Source organism: Gorilla gorilla, chromosome 18 (assembly GCF_029281585.2).
Source record: "Gorilla gorilla gorilla isolate KB3781 chromosome 18, NHGRI_mGorGor1-v2.1_pri, whole genome shotgun sequence".
NCBI classification, from domain to species: Eukaryota; Metazoa; Chordata; class Mammalia; order Primates; family Hominidae; genus Gorilla; species Gorilla gorilla.
In genome coordinates this window covers 23,000,784-23,017,197 of record NC_073242.2, presented here as the reverse complement: position 1 = coordinate 23,017,197, position 16,414 = coordinate 23,000,784, and the positions used below count along the sequence as shown (strand labels likewise).

The window sequence follows — 16,414 nt, the reverse complement described above, 5'->3', positions numbered from 1 at the left end:
TGGCTTTGAATCCACTTTCATGCGTCTGTCCCATTAAAGTCAGACCCTTGCCAGCCGTGAAACTTTAATCTTTGTGCCATGGGTATTTAATCTAAATTTAGAGGATGAGAATGATGCAGAAGTACTGTGGATGTCATGACCTTCCTTACGTTATCCCAGGTCACAGTCAGTTATTACCGTGGGACCGTGATGTTTAAACAGTTCTTCAAACCTGCTTTCACAGAAGTGTACTTGTCTGGATGAGGGGGGATTTATCAGCATCATCTCTCACCTGGTTGCTCCCTGGAGTCAACTTCACGATTATTCCTTCTTTCTCCTCTTGGGCATCTCTTTTAGAAACTGCTCAACCAGGTAGTGAAGACAGTCTTGCCACGTAGAGAAGACCTTTTTGTGTTCAGAGGTTTACAAGCAGTTTCACTCGTCGGTGGGAGCCTCTAAAGATGCTCTCAAGGCCATTAGCAATTTGTCCAGAGCTGTAGAATTCCAGGTCTCTTTAGAGTTGGGGAATCAGTGGTGACCTCCCTACCGTTTTCTTCCCTTTCCCGGCAGGTATGTGTCTGATTTCACCAGCACTCTCCAGTCCATACGAAAGAAGTGCAAACTGGACCACATTCCTCCCAACTCCCTCTTCCAGGAAGATTGGACGGCTTTTCAGAACTCCATTAGGTAAACCGGGGGTTGTAATTCAAGCCTGTTCCTAATGTAGCCAGCATAAACATGCATGATATAGTATATAAAAATGACAAATGTGTTTGGAAGGGGTTCGTTTTTTTTCTCTCACTGCCTTTTTAAAAAGCAAATACTCCAGACTCTAAACACAAACCAATAAAACCCAACCCAAACCAACCAACAAAAAGACCCCTCCAGCTCTTAAGATATTTTTAAAAGTTCTTTACAAATGCCTCATCTCCTTTAATGACTTAAATTTTTTATATTTGATGTGAGATTTTTTACCCCCACCTTAGCATATAGTTTTTATAGACCTAAAATAACTTAGGGCTTATGTATTAGAAAATGCATAGGTGATTGGATCCTGTTTCTGGATCTGAGAACCACGGTACATGGTGCTAAATGGTTCCAGGCAATGCTATTTGGCCTGGAAAGGGCCATTTAAGAGTTCATTGAAAGGGCTGGGCTTGGTGGCTCATGCTTTTCATCCCAGCACTTTGGGAGGCTGAGGCGGGCACATCACTTGAGGTCAGTAGTTCAAGACCAACCTGGCCAACATGGTGAAACCCCGTCTCTACTAAAAATACAAAAATTAGCTGGGTGTGGTGGTGTATGCCTGTAATCCCAGCTACCCAGGAGGCTGAGGCAGGGGAATTGCTTGAATCTGGGAGGTGGAGGTTGAAGTGAGCCGAGATCCTGCTGCTGCACTCCAGCCTGGGTGACAGGGCGAAACCCTGTCTCAAAACAAAAAAGGTTCAGTGAAAGGAATTGAGGTGACCTTCTCAAGTGGTTGTTGATGGCCAGATTCTGGAATAGCCTGTGTGGCCTGTGGGCCACTAGGTAGACACCCTATTTTGCCCCAGTCCCTGAGGCTTGATGGAGGTTCGATCAGCAGTTGCCTGAGAAGATTTGGTCCTTGACATGTCCAGCTGGAGAGCATGGACTGTTGGCCTATGGCCAGATTTGACCTATGGACATGTTTGATCATTGCAGTTTTTAACAAGTAGATTTGTTGCCAGTATTTAAAAACTAGATTTAACATGATCCGGATTTCTAATGTCACCTAAAAAATGAGATGCTCAGGCAACACTGGGCCTGCATTGTCATTGCCAGTGGGGCTGGCAGCAGGGGTCCCTGAGAAACTGGGCACGGGTTCCCTGTTGTGCAGTGCTTCTCTCCTCTCCCAAGTGGGCTAATAGTGATACGATTAGGCTCTCAGACCACTTGGCAGAGGAGAGAAGCACCATACAACAGATGAAAAGCAGGCTGGGCACAGTGGCTCACACCTGTAATCCCAGCACTTTGGGAGGTCGAGGTAGGTGGATCATCTGAGGTCAGGAGTTCAAGACCAGCCTGGCCAACATGGTGAAACCTAGTCTCTACTAGAAATACAACAATTAGCTGGGCGTGGTGGCAGGTGCCTGTAATCCCAGCTACTTGGGAGGCTGAGGCAGGAGAATTGCTTGAACCTGGGAGGTGGAGGTTGCAGTGAGCCAAGACTGCACCATTGCACTCCAGCCTGGGTGACAGAGCAAGACCTCATCTCAAAAAAAAAAAAAAGCAATCTGGAAGTTTCTTTTTCTTAAAACCATTCTTCCTGGATATATTTTCCCAAGAGAGAAATGGCCGTTCACTTGGCGCACTTCACCCACTTTCGTGTCTTACCTGACCCTTGCCCGTGACACGTGGTTCTTAATGCGGTGGTCCATGCCAGAGCAGACCCAGACCCACCCAAGGCCGTTGGGTAGATCCAGGACCACTCAGGACCATTTTAGATTATTACCTCACCTCACAGGCTCTGTTCTGGATTGTTTTGATGAAATTTAATGTTCTATGGGTTGATAGGTGCAGCAAACCACGATGACACACGTTTACCTATTAACAAACCTGCAGGTCCTACACATGTATCCCAGAACTTAAAATAAAATTAAATTTAAAAAAAAATGTAATGTTCTAGATGCTAACTGTATCCCTTATCACCCGTAGTGGTTTGGTATTCTGGAAAATATTATGCACATGTTTGTTCTGTTGCACGTAAGGGAAGTGGAATATTTTACCTTCTCATAAACTTTTCTTATGATGGAATGCCTAGATACCCTGGTGATGATGGGCACTTTTAGAGAAAGTTAAAAGTTAACTAGACTTAAGATGTTTTTAATCCTTGGATTTGTCCTGACATTATGAGTTTGGTGTTGAAGGACCCAGCAGCTGGGAGTTTGAGGCTTGGCATAAAATTACTTGAAAATTAAAGGATCATTCAATACAGATATGATGGTCATTTGGGCTTATCTCTGAGAAACAAATGGATTAATCTTCATCTGCCTTTCATATGATCAGGGAAAGATACTTCTAGTACCAAAACATTTTCTGTGTCTGGAAACTAGCAGGCATCTAGCAAATATTAAGTGATACATTTTTTTTGTTTTTAATTTTAGATACAGGCAGGATGTGGTGGCTCACTCCTATAATCCCAGCATTTTGGGAGGCCAAGGCAGGCGGATCACTTAAGGTCGGGAGTTTGAGACCAGCCTGGCCAACATAGTGAAACCCCGTCTCTACTAAAAATAACAAAAATTAGCCAGGCGTGGTGGCGTGCAGCTGTAATCCCAGCTACTTGGGAGGCTGAGGCAGGAGAGTCGCTTGAACCTGGGAGGCAGAGGTTGCAGTGAGCCAAGATCACGCCATTGCACTCCAGCCTGGGTGACAGAGCGAGACTTAGTTGCAAAAATAAATAAATAAATAAATAATAAATTTTAGATATAAAATATCTGTACCCTGTTTTTCTCAAGGACAAAGCTGAGTATTTTGGAAATGTAAAATTATCTGAGGGGGCCATGGATAGAATTGTGCTTTCATAGCAGAGATGCCAGTGACAATGGAGGTTATTGGAAGGGACCAGCATTTTCTTTTTACATTAATGACTAATGAATGAAACATTTCAGGCCAGCAGATGTTTAACGGCTTTCCCAGAACCAGAACTACCCAAAGGAGCAAATAGTTAGGATTTTTATGAATAAGACAATGTTTGTCCTGTAAAGGCTGGCATTCCAGATACTTGAACTTGAAGTGCTTTTTGTTTTGTTTAGGATAATAGCCACCTGTGGAGAGCTTTTGCGGCATTGTGGGGACTTCGAGCAGCAGCTAGCCAACAGGTAGGAGAGAGGAGTCATTGTCCTCTACACCCTGGGGTTCCTGATCAGCACGAGCTTGGTCTAGTACACAGTACAGCAAGGACAGCATATGCCAGATGTGAAGGCCACAGGGCTGGAGGACTGTCTGTACCTAGATACAGCGTGTCATTATTGTCATCATTAAACGTTTATTGAGCACCTAAAAAGGGCAAGGCTTTGTCCTACTTGGCAGGGGTCATGTAATTTTGGTTTGATATGGTGGTTTCAGCCTAAATGAGGAAACAGTGCATCTTGTCTCCAAATTAGGAATGGGCTGGGTTCCGACTGCTTGTTTATAAATTAGTTGTTGGGACTAAAAATAAATTTCCGTATAGAAACGGTGTGACAAGTGGTGGTGAAGTCCCTTGGGCCAGCCTTCAGGATCGGGGTGAACTTAGGCAGCCTGCCTTCTGGGTCCTGCAGTCAAATTCCGTGCTGCTGAAGGGCTGTGTATCGAAGGTGAATCTCTGGGATCTGCCCTGGAAAAGCTTGTCCTACTCCCTTCCTCTCTTCTCATACCTGCCAGGGCTTTTATGTTGCCCTGAGGTGGCCTTCCTCAGACAGTTTTTCCCTTGAAGGGGCTCTGGCTTCCCACATTTCTTTCTTTATCCCTTTCAATGAAATCTCTCGATTCCGTTGGTATGGCTGATGCCTCTATTCCTTAGGAGTTAAGGGGAAGAAGTCTGTTTCATACAGTTGTTTCAGGGACCAGCAGCAATCCCTTAACCTCCTTCTTAGGTGATTCTTTATTGCCCTAAAGTAATCTCTGGGTGATGAAATTTTTAGCGGTGGTACAAAGTGAAATGAAAGCACCACTGTTCCAAAAGTAAGTAATGGGTGCTAGGAAAATACAGAGGAGCCACAGCAATCTCCCTATATCTGGCCCAAGCTGCCCAGGACGAGAGAAATCTCTCAGATGAGATTTCAACTTGGCCTTGCTTTACTCAGCCTATAAATCACAAAATGATCCCTTTCTGCAGAGAAGTGATCATAAGAGCTGGGTGGCCAATGTCAATCTTGTCACTGGAGCGGCCTAGTGCGTTCTGACCTGTTGCCTCTGCCACACGCCTGTTGGTGGGGAGTGGTCCTTGGTAGGAGTCTAGGTGCTGCTGGTGAGATTGATGGGGAGATAAGATAAGCTTTACAGGCGCCTGCCACATACACACACACACACACACACATGCACGCACACACACACACACACGCATGCACACTGTGCAGCCTTCCAGCCAGGAACACAGATGGTGACTGTCCCTTTCCAGGCTTAGTGCTTCCAGGATGACATCATCTCTTTCAGGAGCTCCCTTGGATACACCCAGGCTGTTCTTGACTTGAAGCTCAGCCAGGCTTTCAGCCTCTCTGGGCTGCAAAATGCAGCCGAGAGAGGCCCGTCTTTTATCTATTGTGTCCCCATTCGTGCTCCTAACCAGTCTCTCCTTACCCTTCAGAATGTAATACTTGATTTCATTAAGAGATTAAGGAAAATCTGTGTCCTAGGAATTACCATTTACTTCATTTATATTATTTACACACACTCCACTGTATGCCTGTGGCACTTTGGTTTTATTCACTCCTGAAACTCACGCAATTTCTGTGCTGGGCATTCAGGAGTGAGTTAGGAACAGCAGCAGCTGCTCCCACTCTATCCTGCTGTGAGCCTTTCCCCATAATGAGAACCATCACAAAAAATCTTGGACTAAAGACAGTTGGTGGTCTCAGAAATGACGGAAAACAAAGAATCGTGAGAAGAAACTGCCAACAAAGAGCACAGACCTTCCTTAGCAACTCGCCCCTACCTCCTGCCCCACCTCCCACCCCACTCGCCTCTCCCTTCTGCCCCACTCACCCCTACCTCCCGCCCCACTCGTCCCCTACCTCCCGCCCCACTCGTCCCCTACCTCCCGCCCCACTCGTCCCCTACCTCCCGCCCCACTCGCCCCACCTCCCGCCCCACTCGCCCCTACCTCCCGCCACACTCGCCCCCTACCTCCCGCCCCACTCGCCCCCTACCTCCCGCCCCACTCGCCCCTACCTCCCGCCCCACTCGCCCCTATCTCTCGCCCCACTCACCTCTGTCTCCCACTTTACTCACTCCTACCTCCCTTCCCACTGGGCCACAGCTTTCCTGGGCTTTGAGCTAGGTCTTGGGGATATCAGATAATTAAACTCAATCCTCGCCCTCAAAGAGCTTAGAAATTAATGGGAACATCCAGCATGTGCCAGTATGCTCATTGCTGTGCCAAGAGAACGCAGTGTGCACAGAGGAGGGAGGATTACAATTCCATTGGTTCCCTCAACTATGACAAATTATTGCCCACTTCTCAGCCATGGGAACTTGTAAATTTATGCTAGATTTCCAAAACCTGACTGTCTCATTGAACTGTCCCCCGAAGACCTGGTCACTAAAGCCAGGGTCACCCATCCTTCAACAGTTGTGGAGCCCCTGCCACGTACCAGGCACTGTGCTAGTGCTAGTAATTCACAAATGAAGAACAGTCCGTGTTTTGTCCTCACCGTCCAGTTGGAGGGAAATGAGACAGCATGTGTTAAATGCAGAACAGAAGCAAGAGCCCTTTGGGAGCTCTGCCATTGGCTGATGGCGCAGAGGGCTGAAACCTCCTGGGGTCCTTAAGGCCTCTCCTCTGCCAAGCCTTTCTAATGCCCCTGTGAAGCACTATCTTTGGGAAAAAGCCAAAATCAGATTTGCCTTCTGGGAAGATCATTCCGCTAACCCTTAGGAGGACAGATTAAGTAGAACTTCAAGGACTAGAGGAAGGGAAGCCAGTTAGTTGGAAGCCTGCTGTGATCCAGACAAGAACTAGTGAAGACTGGAAGTAAGGCAATGGCAGAGACAGGCCACAGTTTGACAGATAAGAGACCCAACCAAAGTTACTGGTTGGCTCAAGCAACAGGAAGAACGAACTTGAACTTAATGGCAGAGGCAGGTAGCTGCTTATGTCAGCAGTGGCTTCTGAGGAAGATTGTATCACAGGGATTTATTTGCAAGTACAGGCATTTCTTGACCAACTCAAGGATCTGTTTTTGAAATAGTGAGTGCATCCTAGAAACTGCTATGTCCAAAGCAATGTTTTCATAAGAAATTACAGTAAAGGAGAAGGCAGGGAATTAGCCACATTTGGGATATGTCATAATGCGTTACACATGTTCATGTAATTCTGTACATATTTAGATGGGTAGGATGGGTGGTAAAGTTGGGCTAAGGAAAACAGGGTGGAGGTCAAGATTCCACTTCCCCAGCAGTACAAGGGGTGGATTATCATATGAAACCTCCTCTAGGTGTTTGTCTTTCTCGAAGAGTTTGGAAAGTGCCAGCCTCAATAGATCTCTCTGTAGCACCTAAACCACAAAAATAAACCTCCCAGTGCCACCAAACACAAATACCATGCAAGCTTGGCATGTAGGACAGGTGGGCCCATGGGTAAAGAGGCGTGCAGCGAGCTGCTGTCACTGTTCTCCAGGAGCCAGCCAGCTGCTATCGTGCCCGGCGGTCTCTCTGATGGTGGTGCTGGTGGCCCATGCTGGCATTTGACTGTTCTACAACCTGATGTTCATATAGCAAGAAAAGTCTCCATAGAAGGTGCACAGTGTTCCAGACTAAACTGAGAGCTGCCCCTATGTAGGCTGTCGGTCATATTAGGGAGATAGCATGTTCTGGCACTGTGAATGTTCAGCAGGAATAAAAACACTGGGTTTTTTTTTATTGTGCATGTGAGGTCCAGCTCACTCCTCAATGATGAAGGGCATCCTTTCGTTGCCTTATAAACTGGACCTTAATTCAGTCTGTCTCATGAGGATTATCTTTGAATTTAGTAAGGAGCAATCTGACTGCTCCAAGAAGAAAGTTCCATGCAAATAGCTCAGGGCATAATGGTTATTCCTTTCATTACAGGATTTTGTCCACAGCTGGGAAGTATCTATCTGATTCCTGCAGCCCCCGGAGCCTGGCTGGTTTTCAGGAGAGCGTCTTGACAGACAAGAAGAACTCTGCCAAGAACCCATGGCAAGAATATAATTACCTCCAGAAAGATAACCCTGCTGAATATGCCAGTTTAATGGAAATACTTTATACCCTTAAGGTATGAGACCAAATGGATGGCATTCTTGCAAATGAAAGGCTTCTTCTCATCACTCACCCTCTCCCTCTCTGGGATACAGGCGGGCCCTGTGTGTGGCCCTGGGCTGTGACGTACCCTGCTACTACCTCTCTGTCTCATTTATGTTGGGATTTTAAGGAGCTAAGATATTAAACTTGAAACCCGTTGAGATACAGATGTAGAGGTTAGAAGAGATGGATGTTTATTACTGATAAAAGCCGGGTTAGAGAATGTGGCTTTAGGCCAGGTGCAGTGGCTCACACCTGTAATCCCAGCACTTTGGGAGGCCGAGGTGGGTGGATCCCCTGAGGTCAGGAGTTTAAGACCAGTCTGGCCAACATGGTGAAACCCGGTCTCTACTAAAAATACAAAAATTAGCCAGGTGTGGTGGCACGCGCCTGTAGTCCCAGCTACTTGGGAGGCAGAGGTGGGAGAATCACTTGAACCAGGGAGGCACAGGTTACAGTGAGCTAATATTGTGCCACTACCCTCCAGCCTGGGTGACAGAGAGAGACTCCATCTCAAAAAAAAAAAAAAAAAAAAGGAAAAAAGAGAATGTGGGTTTAGATCTGCGGCTAGGGGGACTTGCTGTAATTCACTCCAGAATGAAACTTGTCAGCCGGTCAGACAGAGCTGGACAGCCCCTGGCCCTGTTCAGGGTCAGCCTCCTGAGAGGGGGCCAGATGTGTACTGCTTGCAGGCAGGCAGAACCTGTAATAGAGGATCCCAACCCAGGATACCAGCAGGAGCAAGAGAAGTCACTACTCTTTCCCAAGGGAGAAGCCAGGCTGCAGAGTCACCAGGAGTCTACCCAAGTACAAGTTCTTCCACATGGGACCATGAGGACTTGGGGATTGGTGTTCCCTCCTGGTTTTTTTCTTTAAACTCTTAGTTTGCCTGCCATAATGCTGCCCTTGACTTTGAGCCCCTTGGGGTCCAGGGACAGGAGAACTTCCTAACAAATGGAATGAGTCACACAACTCCTTGGGAATGGCTTCCAGGGTTATAAGAAGACCATGGGCATCCTTTGCAGAACTGTCCTCCTCCCTCACTGGTCTGGCTTTAACTTCACCCTTGGTGATAGACAGAGGAGACATTGCTGTTCCTGGAGCACCAGATGCAGTAGAAAATTTTTTCTTTTGAGATGGAGTCTCACTCTGTCGCCTAGGCTGGAGTGCAGTGGCACAATCTCGGATCACTGCAACCTCCGCCTCCCAGCTTCAAGCGTTTCTTCTGCCTCAGCCTCCTGAGTAGCTGGGATTATAGGCATGCGCCACCACACCTGGCTAATTTTTGTATTTTTAGTAGAGAAAGCGTTTCACCATATTGGCCAGGCTGGCCTCGAACTCCTGACCTGAGGTGATCTGCCGGTCTCAGCCTCCCAAAGTGCTGGGATTACAGGCGTGAGCCACCGCACCTGGCCAGATGCAGTAGAAAATTATCCAGAGCCTAGAGCTCTGGAATGAACTGCACAGGGGGCCTGGACATGTCTGAGGCTTCAGTGCTATTCTCCCAGGGCCTCCCCATCTCTTTGCACCTTGACCCACCAACTGGTTGCATTGAGCTTGACAAACACTTCGTAAAGCAATTCTGGAAACTCATTCATCCATGCTTCTGTGATTAGGTTAAAGCAACTCTGTTTATCTTTATTGCTAATCTGATTTATGTCTGTTGTAATCGGTTCATTTATAATAACAAAACTAAGGTTACACTTTCCATCTCTATTTTCTCAGGCTATTTGGAATTCCTTGGGACTCATGGAGGTTGTACATACTATGGCTTTCAGCCAAGTATATTTGACCTGACCTCCCCGAGAATTAGGGCTCTGTCCATCACTCTGATTTATGTGTGAAGCTTCTGATCTTGTTTCCCCCCTCTTTCCCACCTCCTCTATCCCTGAGGGATGGTCACAGGTGAACTTTTCCTAAACTGCTAGTTCGTGAGCTCATGTTAGCCCAAGTGCATCAGAATCACCTGGGAAAGTGAATTTAAAATCTAGATTCCTGGGCTCCAACCCCAGTGAACTCTGATGCAGTAGTTCTGGGGTGGAGCTTGGGAGTCTGTAATTCAGCATGTTCTCCAGAGGGGCCTGGGGCACAGCCAGGTTTGGGAACCACTATTGCATAGAACCCCCAATTCTCCTGTGAGTTTTCAAAATGGTTAACTAGCTAATACTTGGGTTGGGTTTCAGACCTAACAACTGCCTTTTGCATTTTCTTGTCTTAGGAAAAAGGGTCAAGCAACCACAACCTGCTGGCTGCACCTCGAGCAGCGCTGACTCGGCTTAACCAGCAGGCCCACCAGCTGGCTTTCGATTCCGTGTTCCTGCGCATCAAACAACAGCTGTTGCTCATTTCCAAGATGGACGTGAGTTTCTCACTGACCACATCAATTTTTCCCGGGTCCTGCCTCCAACTCAAGCATACTGAGTGTGGGCTTAACCCTCCCTGTTCCAAGAGCTTTGGGAAGATCCCGCTTTAACTTTCCCAAGCCGGAAAGAGCCACTTTCCAATTTCACCTCATTGCTTAGCATGAATTTCTTATCTTTATTGTAGTTACTCTGATACTTTATTCACAGGCGGTTCTCAGGATTATTAAAATTGCTTGATTAACTTTCCCTATTTGGAGCAGCAGAGAAGTAATAGAGATTATGTGCCGCTTCGTAGGTTAGGCCAGGTCAGAAGAGCTAATTGTCTTTTGAGATTGAATTATTTTCACACCACACGAAACATTTCTGGAGAATTGGTTCTGGAACTTTACTCAGGGGAGTGCCTTATCAGAATTGAACTTGTGTTTTTGAGGGGGCTTTGGAGGGTTCTGTTCCTTTCTTTCCTTGATACCTTTTCTATTTGGCTGTTTCTAGAATCGACTCACTTTCCTTTCCTCGCACCCTCTTCTCTTTTCTGGTTGTCCGAATTATTTTTCAAGGCATTGCCTGTTCTATTTTCTCTACTTGCTGTCTTTCCCCTGCTCCAGATCTTGTTACTTTCCTTTTGGATTACTGGGTGGGACAGCCCCCTGGTTAATGTATCTTACTGACCCTTCAAGGCCATTTGGATTCCAGTTATGGGCCTTTAATAACCAAGAGATCTTTTTACAAAATGACAAGAACTCATCTGGCAAAATCAAACGTGCTCTCCTTTCTGCCACCCTCTAGAAAGCCTGCAAGGCTGGGAGTCCAGGGCTCCTGCATGGTCTCAGTCAGGCCTCACCCCCTCACTGGGAGTCAGGATTCCCATCCGTAAAATTGCTCAGTTAAACGACATGATCGTGAGGTTCCTTCTACCCTTGAAGTTTGTGATTTTCACTCTTTATGATTTTTCTGTGCAAAATGCCATGAGATCTATTTCAATCAGATTTTGTATTTGTAGCGCAGAAGGGGACGTAAAGTGGAGGAGAGCTGTAGCAGAAATGAGGCAGGTGCCATCACGTGGCTGAGTTATTCCTTCCTCCGTGAGCCTCCGTTTCCTCATCTGTGTGATAGGGATATAGTAATTCTCATATAGATTGATGAGGATTAAGTGAGATTTTGTATATTGATAGAATTTAGCATAGCACTGGCCACAGAGTAGATGTGTAATAAGTGGTAGTTTTCTTCTTTTCTGTGATTCTCATTTTTAAGAAGAATGACTTACATGATTTTTTTAAAATAAAAATTGTATAGGTATTTATTTTTAGAAACTCAAGCAATACAAGAAAATACAAAAAAGAAAAAAAAATCTAATAAATACCTCCAAGATCCCACCATCGAGAAATAATCAGCGTCAGCAGTTTGATGTCCAGCAACCCTGACATCTCTTTCTGCACGCCTATACATGTTAAAGGCTGAGTGGGCATCAGTGGATAGATCTATAGGAAGAAATGGAATTATACTATAGTGCTGTTTTTAAGAAAAACAAGATATGCACAATATAATTTTATTTGAATTTAACCAGAAAAAAGAGACACTAAATGAATCCAAAGGAATTATTGAACTTGAGACATTTTTCTTTTCTTTTCTCTTTTTTTGAGACTGAGTCTCACTCTGTCACCTGGGCTGGAGTGCAGTGGCACGATCTTGGCTCACTACAACCTCTGCTTCCTGGGTTCAAGCGATCCTCCTGCCTCAGCTTCTCGAGTAGCTGGGACTATAGGCGCCTGCCACCACTCCAGGCTAATTTTTGTATGTTTTGGTAGAGACGGGGTTTCGTCAGGTTGCCCAGGCTGGTCTTGAACTCCAGACCTCAAGTGATTCACCCCCCCTAGGCCTCCCAAAGTGCTGGGATTACAGGCATGAGCCACCAAGCCTGGTCGAGATTTTTTTTTTTTTCCTCCACGAAAGATACTCATTCCCCAGAAGCTCTCTCCAAGGTTATGAAAAAAAGATTATGAGTATGAAGAGATTGGAGTTGCCATTGCTTTTTGTTAATCCTGTTTCCATTGCAGACAGATACTGATACATATGATCCATTGAAAAACGAAAGGATTAGCTTTCTTTGTCTCTCTCCTGTCCCCTCCCTCACCTGCAGATTGGGTTGTTTGTATTATTTTTATTTTGTCAAAGCTGACGGTACTGACCTTCTGTTCTGAAACCTCAGTGCTTCCCAGCTTAGTTCTACATTTAAACAGGGGTGGTGCTTCCCCTGTCCTTTTCCCTCTACTTCTGCATTCCAGAGTTCATTATGATGGTGGAGTTCCTGGGCGCTTGGCCCTACCTTCTCATTCCGGCTTCACCACAGCACTGCGGCCCCTTGGGAATGGGCGCAGGTGGCTTTGGAGATTAGGAGGAGCACTCCGAGGGTGCCAGCACACAATACCAAGGCAAACACTCTGGCCTTAAGGATTTGAAAATTAAACCCTGGTCATCAAATGTTTGTTTTCAGCATTTGCTGGTAAATTCTATTGCCCTTTTATATTCCGAGACTACAAACCAACACTATATTTGATTTCAAAATGGATTATTGAAGTTTACCTATTTTACCTGGTGACAGATGGATAGAAAAGCCCATTCGAAGGACGCTTTAAATAAATTTTGAACAATTAAAAAATGACCTGCAGCATTTCCCTATTGCCCTCAAGTGACATTCTCTGCTGTTTTTCCCCCCTGCTTTTTTTTTTTTTTTTTTTTTTTGAGACAAAGTCTCACTCTGTTGCCCAGGCTGGAGTGCAGTGGCGTGATCTCCACTCACTGCAACCTCCGCCTCCTGGGTTCAAACACTTCTCATGCCTCAGCCTCCCGAGTATCTGGGACTACAGGTGAGCGTCACCACACCCGGCTAATTTTTGTATTTTTAGTAGAGATGGGGTTTCACCATGTTGGCCAGGCTGGTCTCAAACTCCAGGGCTCAAGTGATCCGCCCACCTCAGCCTCTCAAAGTGCTGGGATTAGAGGCATGAGCCACCGCAGCCAGCCATCTGCTGCTTTTTAAGCACCCTCCTATTTCAAGCCATTCTGTCTTGCCCTTCTTCCAAACTTCTTTCCCACTCCAGCTGTTCTTTCCCTCTCTCCTCCGCCTGTTCATGTTTTGAGGCTGCTCCTCCTGCCTCCCCTTTTAGGTCTTTCCTGGGGCCTCCAGGCTGCAGTCCCTGGGATGGATGGCAGCAGTGCTTGTCTTCGCCCTGCACATTGGTACCTGCTTTTGGTCTCCTGGAAGCCATTGCTTCTCCCCACACTCTGCTTCCCAGCCTGTCACCATCTGGGCTCCCTTGCTGCACCCCTCTTTGCTGACAAACCACCAAGGATTGCTGTCCCTTCCTTTTCTCTGTGTCCCACACCTGTTTCCACAGGGGATTCTCATCATCTCTGAGCTGTTTTTGAGCTTTTCATCTGCCCCCCACCCCAATTTTCTGCAGAGCTGCTGTATTCACCTTCACAAAGTATTGTTTTGGTTTTATCTCTCCTCATTCAAAACCCTCCCCAGGGCTAGTCTGATTGTTTTTAGCAACTTCTTATGGACCTTTTCACGCATACACAGAAGTAGGGAGAAGAGTATAAGGAACTCCATATACTCATCACCTGCTCCAACCATGATCCACTCCTAGCCATCCTGTTTCATACATACCCCCTCATCTGAAATAGAAGGACTCTAAAAATAATCACAGTACCATAGTCAACCCTAAAAAAGAAAAAGAAAAGGAATTCCTAATGTCATCAGTGTTCAAATTTCCAGTTGTTTTATAAATGGCATAATTTATTTTAACCCTTTGAGTCAGGATCTAGGATCCAGGATCCTGCACGTAGAGATTTATTGGGATGTCTTTTTTGTCGTTTTTGAATGGTAAGTTTCCTCTCTCTCTCTTTTTCCCTTGCAATTTACTTGTTCAAGGTAAAGCCTTTACTTAGCCTGGTGTTTAAAGCTGTGCCTTCTCCCTCCAGCCTCTGTCTGCCTCTGTGTACCGCATACATCCTATGGCCAGCCGCTTCTCTAATCGCCCTGAGCTCTTCTTGCTCCTTGCCTCTGACACCGAGAGCTCTAGAAGTGGGAGGCAGCACTCATGTGTCTGCAGGGGGGAGAGGGGAGGGGCCAGAACAGGATGGGAGGTGTGGGGGTGTACAGGGTGGGAGTATGTCAGGGGGTCTTGCTTCCCCAAGTAGCTCCCTTCTAGAGAGCAAGGAGCAAATCTTACATTTCTTTGTCTCTTCTCTGCAAAGCTTAGCACAAGACACTCGACATCCTGGGTACTTGGTAAATGTGGATGGTTGGCGTGTTCCTTCTCGGTGGATTGGGAGTTAGCTGGAAAAAATGTAGGCTCTTTTGAGACAAAAGAGCATTCTCAGGCAAGAACAAAGAGTCTAGAAAACTGTAGGACAAGGGTTGGGGGCACCTGGGGTGGGGAAGAAAAGAGCTCATTTACATCAAAGAAAATGAGACCGAATCGAGTGGGCGCTAGAGAGCACGGGGAGGGCTGCCGAGGCTGAGCCTGGGCTGGGAGCCCAGGGTTGGACATGGTCATTCCTTTCCCGGAATGCTACTTAAAGGATCAGGCAACCGGATCCGGCATCAGGTGGCTGCAGACAGCAGTTCCTACATGACCGCCGGAGTCACTCCCGGAGTTCAGCCAGAAAGGGCCTTGTTTTCCAGGCTGGCTTTAGAGTGGCTCAGGTTGGAAGTAAGAAGCGAGATTTCTGTGTGAAGGTGTGCCACTCTGAAGTCTGTGAGCACATGTGCACAGGTCCTTTACCCAACTCTATATAAACTGCTGGGAAGGCTCCCACAGCAACACGGAAGATGTTTCCACTCCAAATGGCAAGAAACACGTGTTGGTGCTGAGGTTCTCCTCGCACAGGGGGACTACAGAGAGGCCAGAGGGGCAGCTGTTGGGGTTTGGAAGTGCCATCCCATCCCCATCCCTCTGAGTTCTGATGAGTTGAGAAACAGATCCAGAAGGTGGTGAGAAATAAAGCAGCAGCTTTAGTTGAGGTAAAGCAGTATTGCCGATGAGGCTTGGCTCTTCCTGCAGCCAGAGGGGCTTCCTAGGTCTCCCTCCCAGATAAGGGACTGACACGTGACCTCTGTGGGGGACCTCAGGGTGCCCTGTTCTCCTTAGGGTGCTAAGGACCCATGAAGTAGTGAGGCTGTCTGCACCCAGCACCTCTCTACACAGTGGCCCCGCTACGCAGAGAAACTTGGACCAAAAATATCCAACTTTCTCCTGTTACAATCTCAGCGAGATAAATGAAAGGGATCAGTTCCCACCCCACAGTTCAGCCAATGTGGCAGTTCCTGTTTCATGGACCTGCAGGAATGCGGAGAGAGAAATCGTTGCCTTCTGTATGGCGGGCTTCCAGGTGAAGCTTTAAAGAAGAGAAGCCCCTGCCTGCTGAGTGGTGGAGGCTCCAACGGTCAGCTCCAACCAAAGACAGTGCCTCCAGGGAAGGCCATGTTCTTCTTGTGTATTTCTGGGTGGCGTCTTCACAGCTGCCTGGCTGCTAGGTACTGATTGTGTCCTCTCGTTCCACCCTTAGAGCTGGAATACGGCTGGCATCGGAGAAACCCTCACAGATGAACTGCCCGCCTTTAGTCTCACCCCTCTCGAGTACATCAGCAACGTAAGAGCTTCTGTGTGCTTCTCCAGGGTGGTCCAAGTCTTTCAGGCCTTCCTTGTCTTTTGATTTTTGCACTTATAGTCATTTCCCCATGGGTGCTATCTGACCCTTTTGGGTAGCCTGTGCTTTGGGGTAGTCTGCACCCAGATCCTGGACTTTAAGAAGATCAGCAGAGCCACATGGCGATTCCAGACCCCAGCACATTCTCACTCCTTCACCATCTCTCCCTATATGAGATGTGGCCAGTACTTGAGGGTGTCAGAGTTGAGAGTCTAATGGGAAATTCTGACTTGGGAAGACAGGAGGCAGATGGCCAATTCTTCTCTGTGACTTTCAGAAGAGTAGTGTGTGTTTGTGGTTGTGAATTCAAATTCAGCCAGCTTTTAGTGATCACCTGCTATGTGCCAGGCTCTGCGTGGAGTGCTTTCATGTTT

General features: G+C 46.9%; 1 protein-coding gene and 1 long non-coding RNA gene across 2 annotated transcripts in view; one reads left to right on the top strand and one right to left on the bottom strand.

The window, feature by feature from the left end:
- LOC129527599 (uncharacterized) overlaps window positions 1-6,019 on the bottom strand; it is a 34,096-nt gene extending 28,077 nt beyond the window's left edge. Inside the window, exon 1 of the long non-coding RNA XR_010131513.1 lies at window positions 5,910-6,019. This is a non-coding gene — a long non-coding RNA (uncharacterized lncRNA). The remainder of the gene's footprint in view (window positions 1-5,909) is intronic.
- The window catches only part of COG7 (component of oligomeric golgi complex 7), a 64,422-nt gene that overhangs the window by 38,798 nt on the left and 9,210 nt on the right, over window positions 1-16,414 (top strand). The window contains exons 10-14 of the mRNA XM_004057352.5: window positions 550-666; window positions 3,756-3,821; window positions 7,750-7,936; window positions 10,181-10,321; window positions 15,900-15,983. Coding sequence (XP_004057400.4) covers window positions 550-666; window positions 3,756-3,821; window positions 7,750-7,936; window positions 10,181-10,321; window positions 15,900-15,983 — 595 coding nt within the window. The remainder of the gene's footprint in view (window positions 1-549; window positions 667-3,755; window positions 3,822-7,749; window positions 7,937-10,180; window positions 10,322-15,899; window positions 15,984-16,414) is intronic.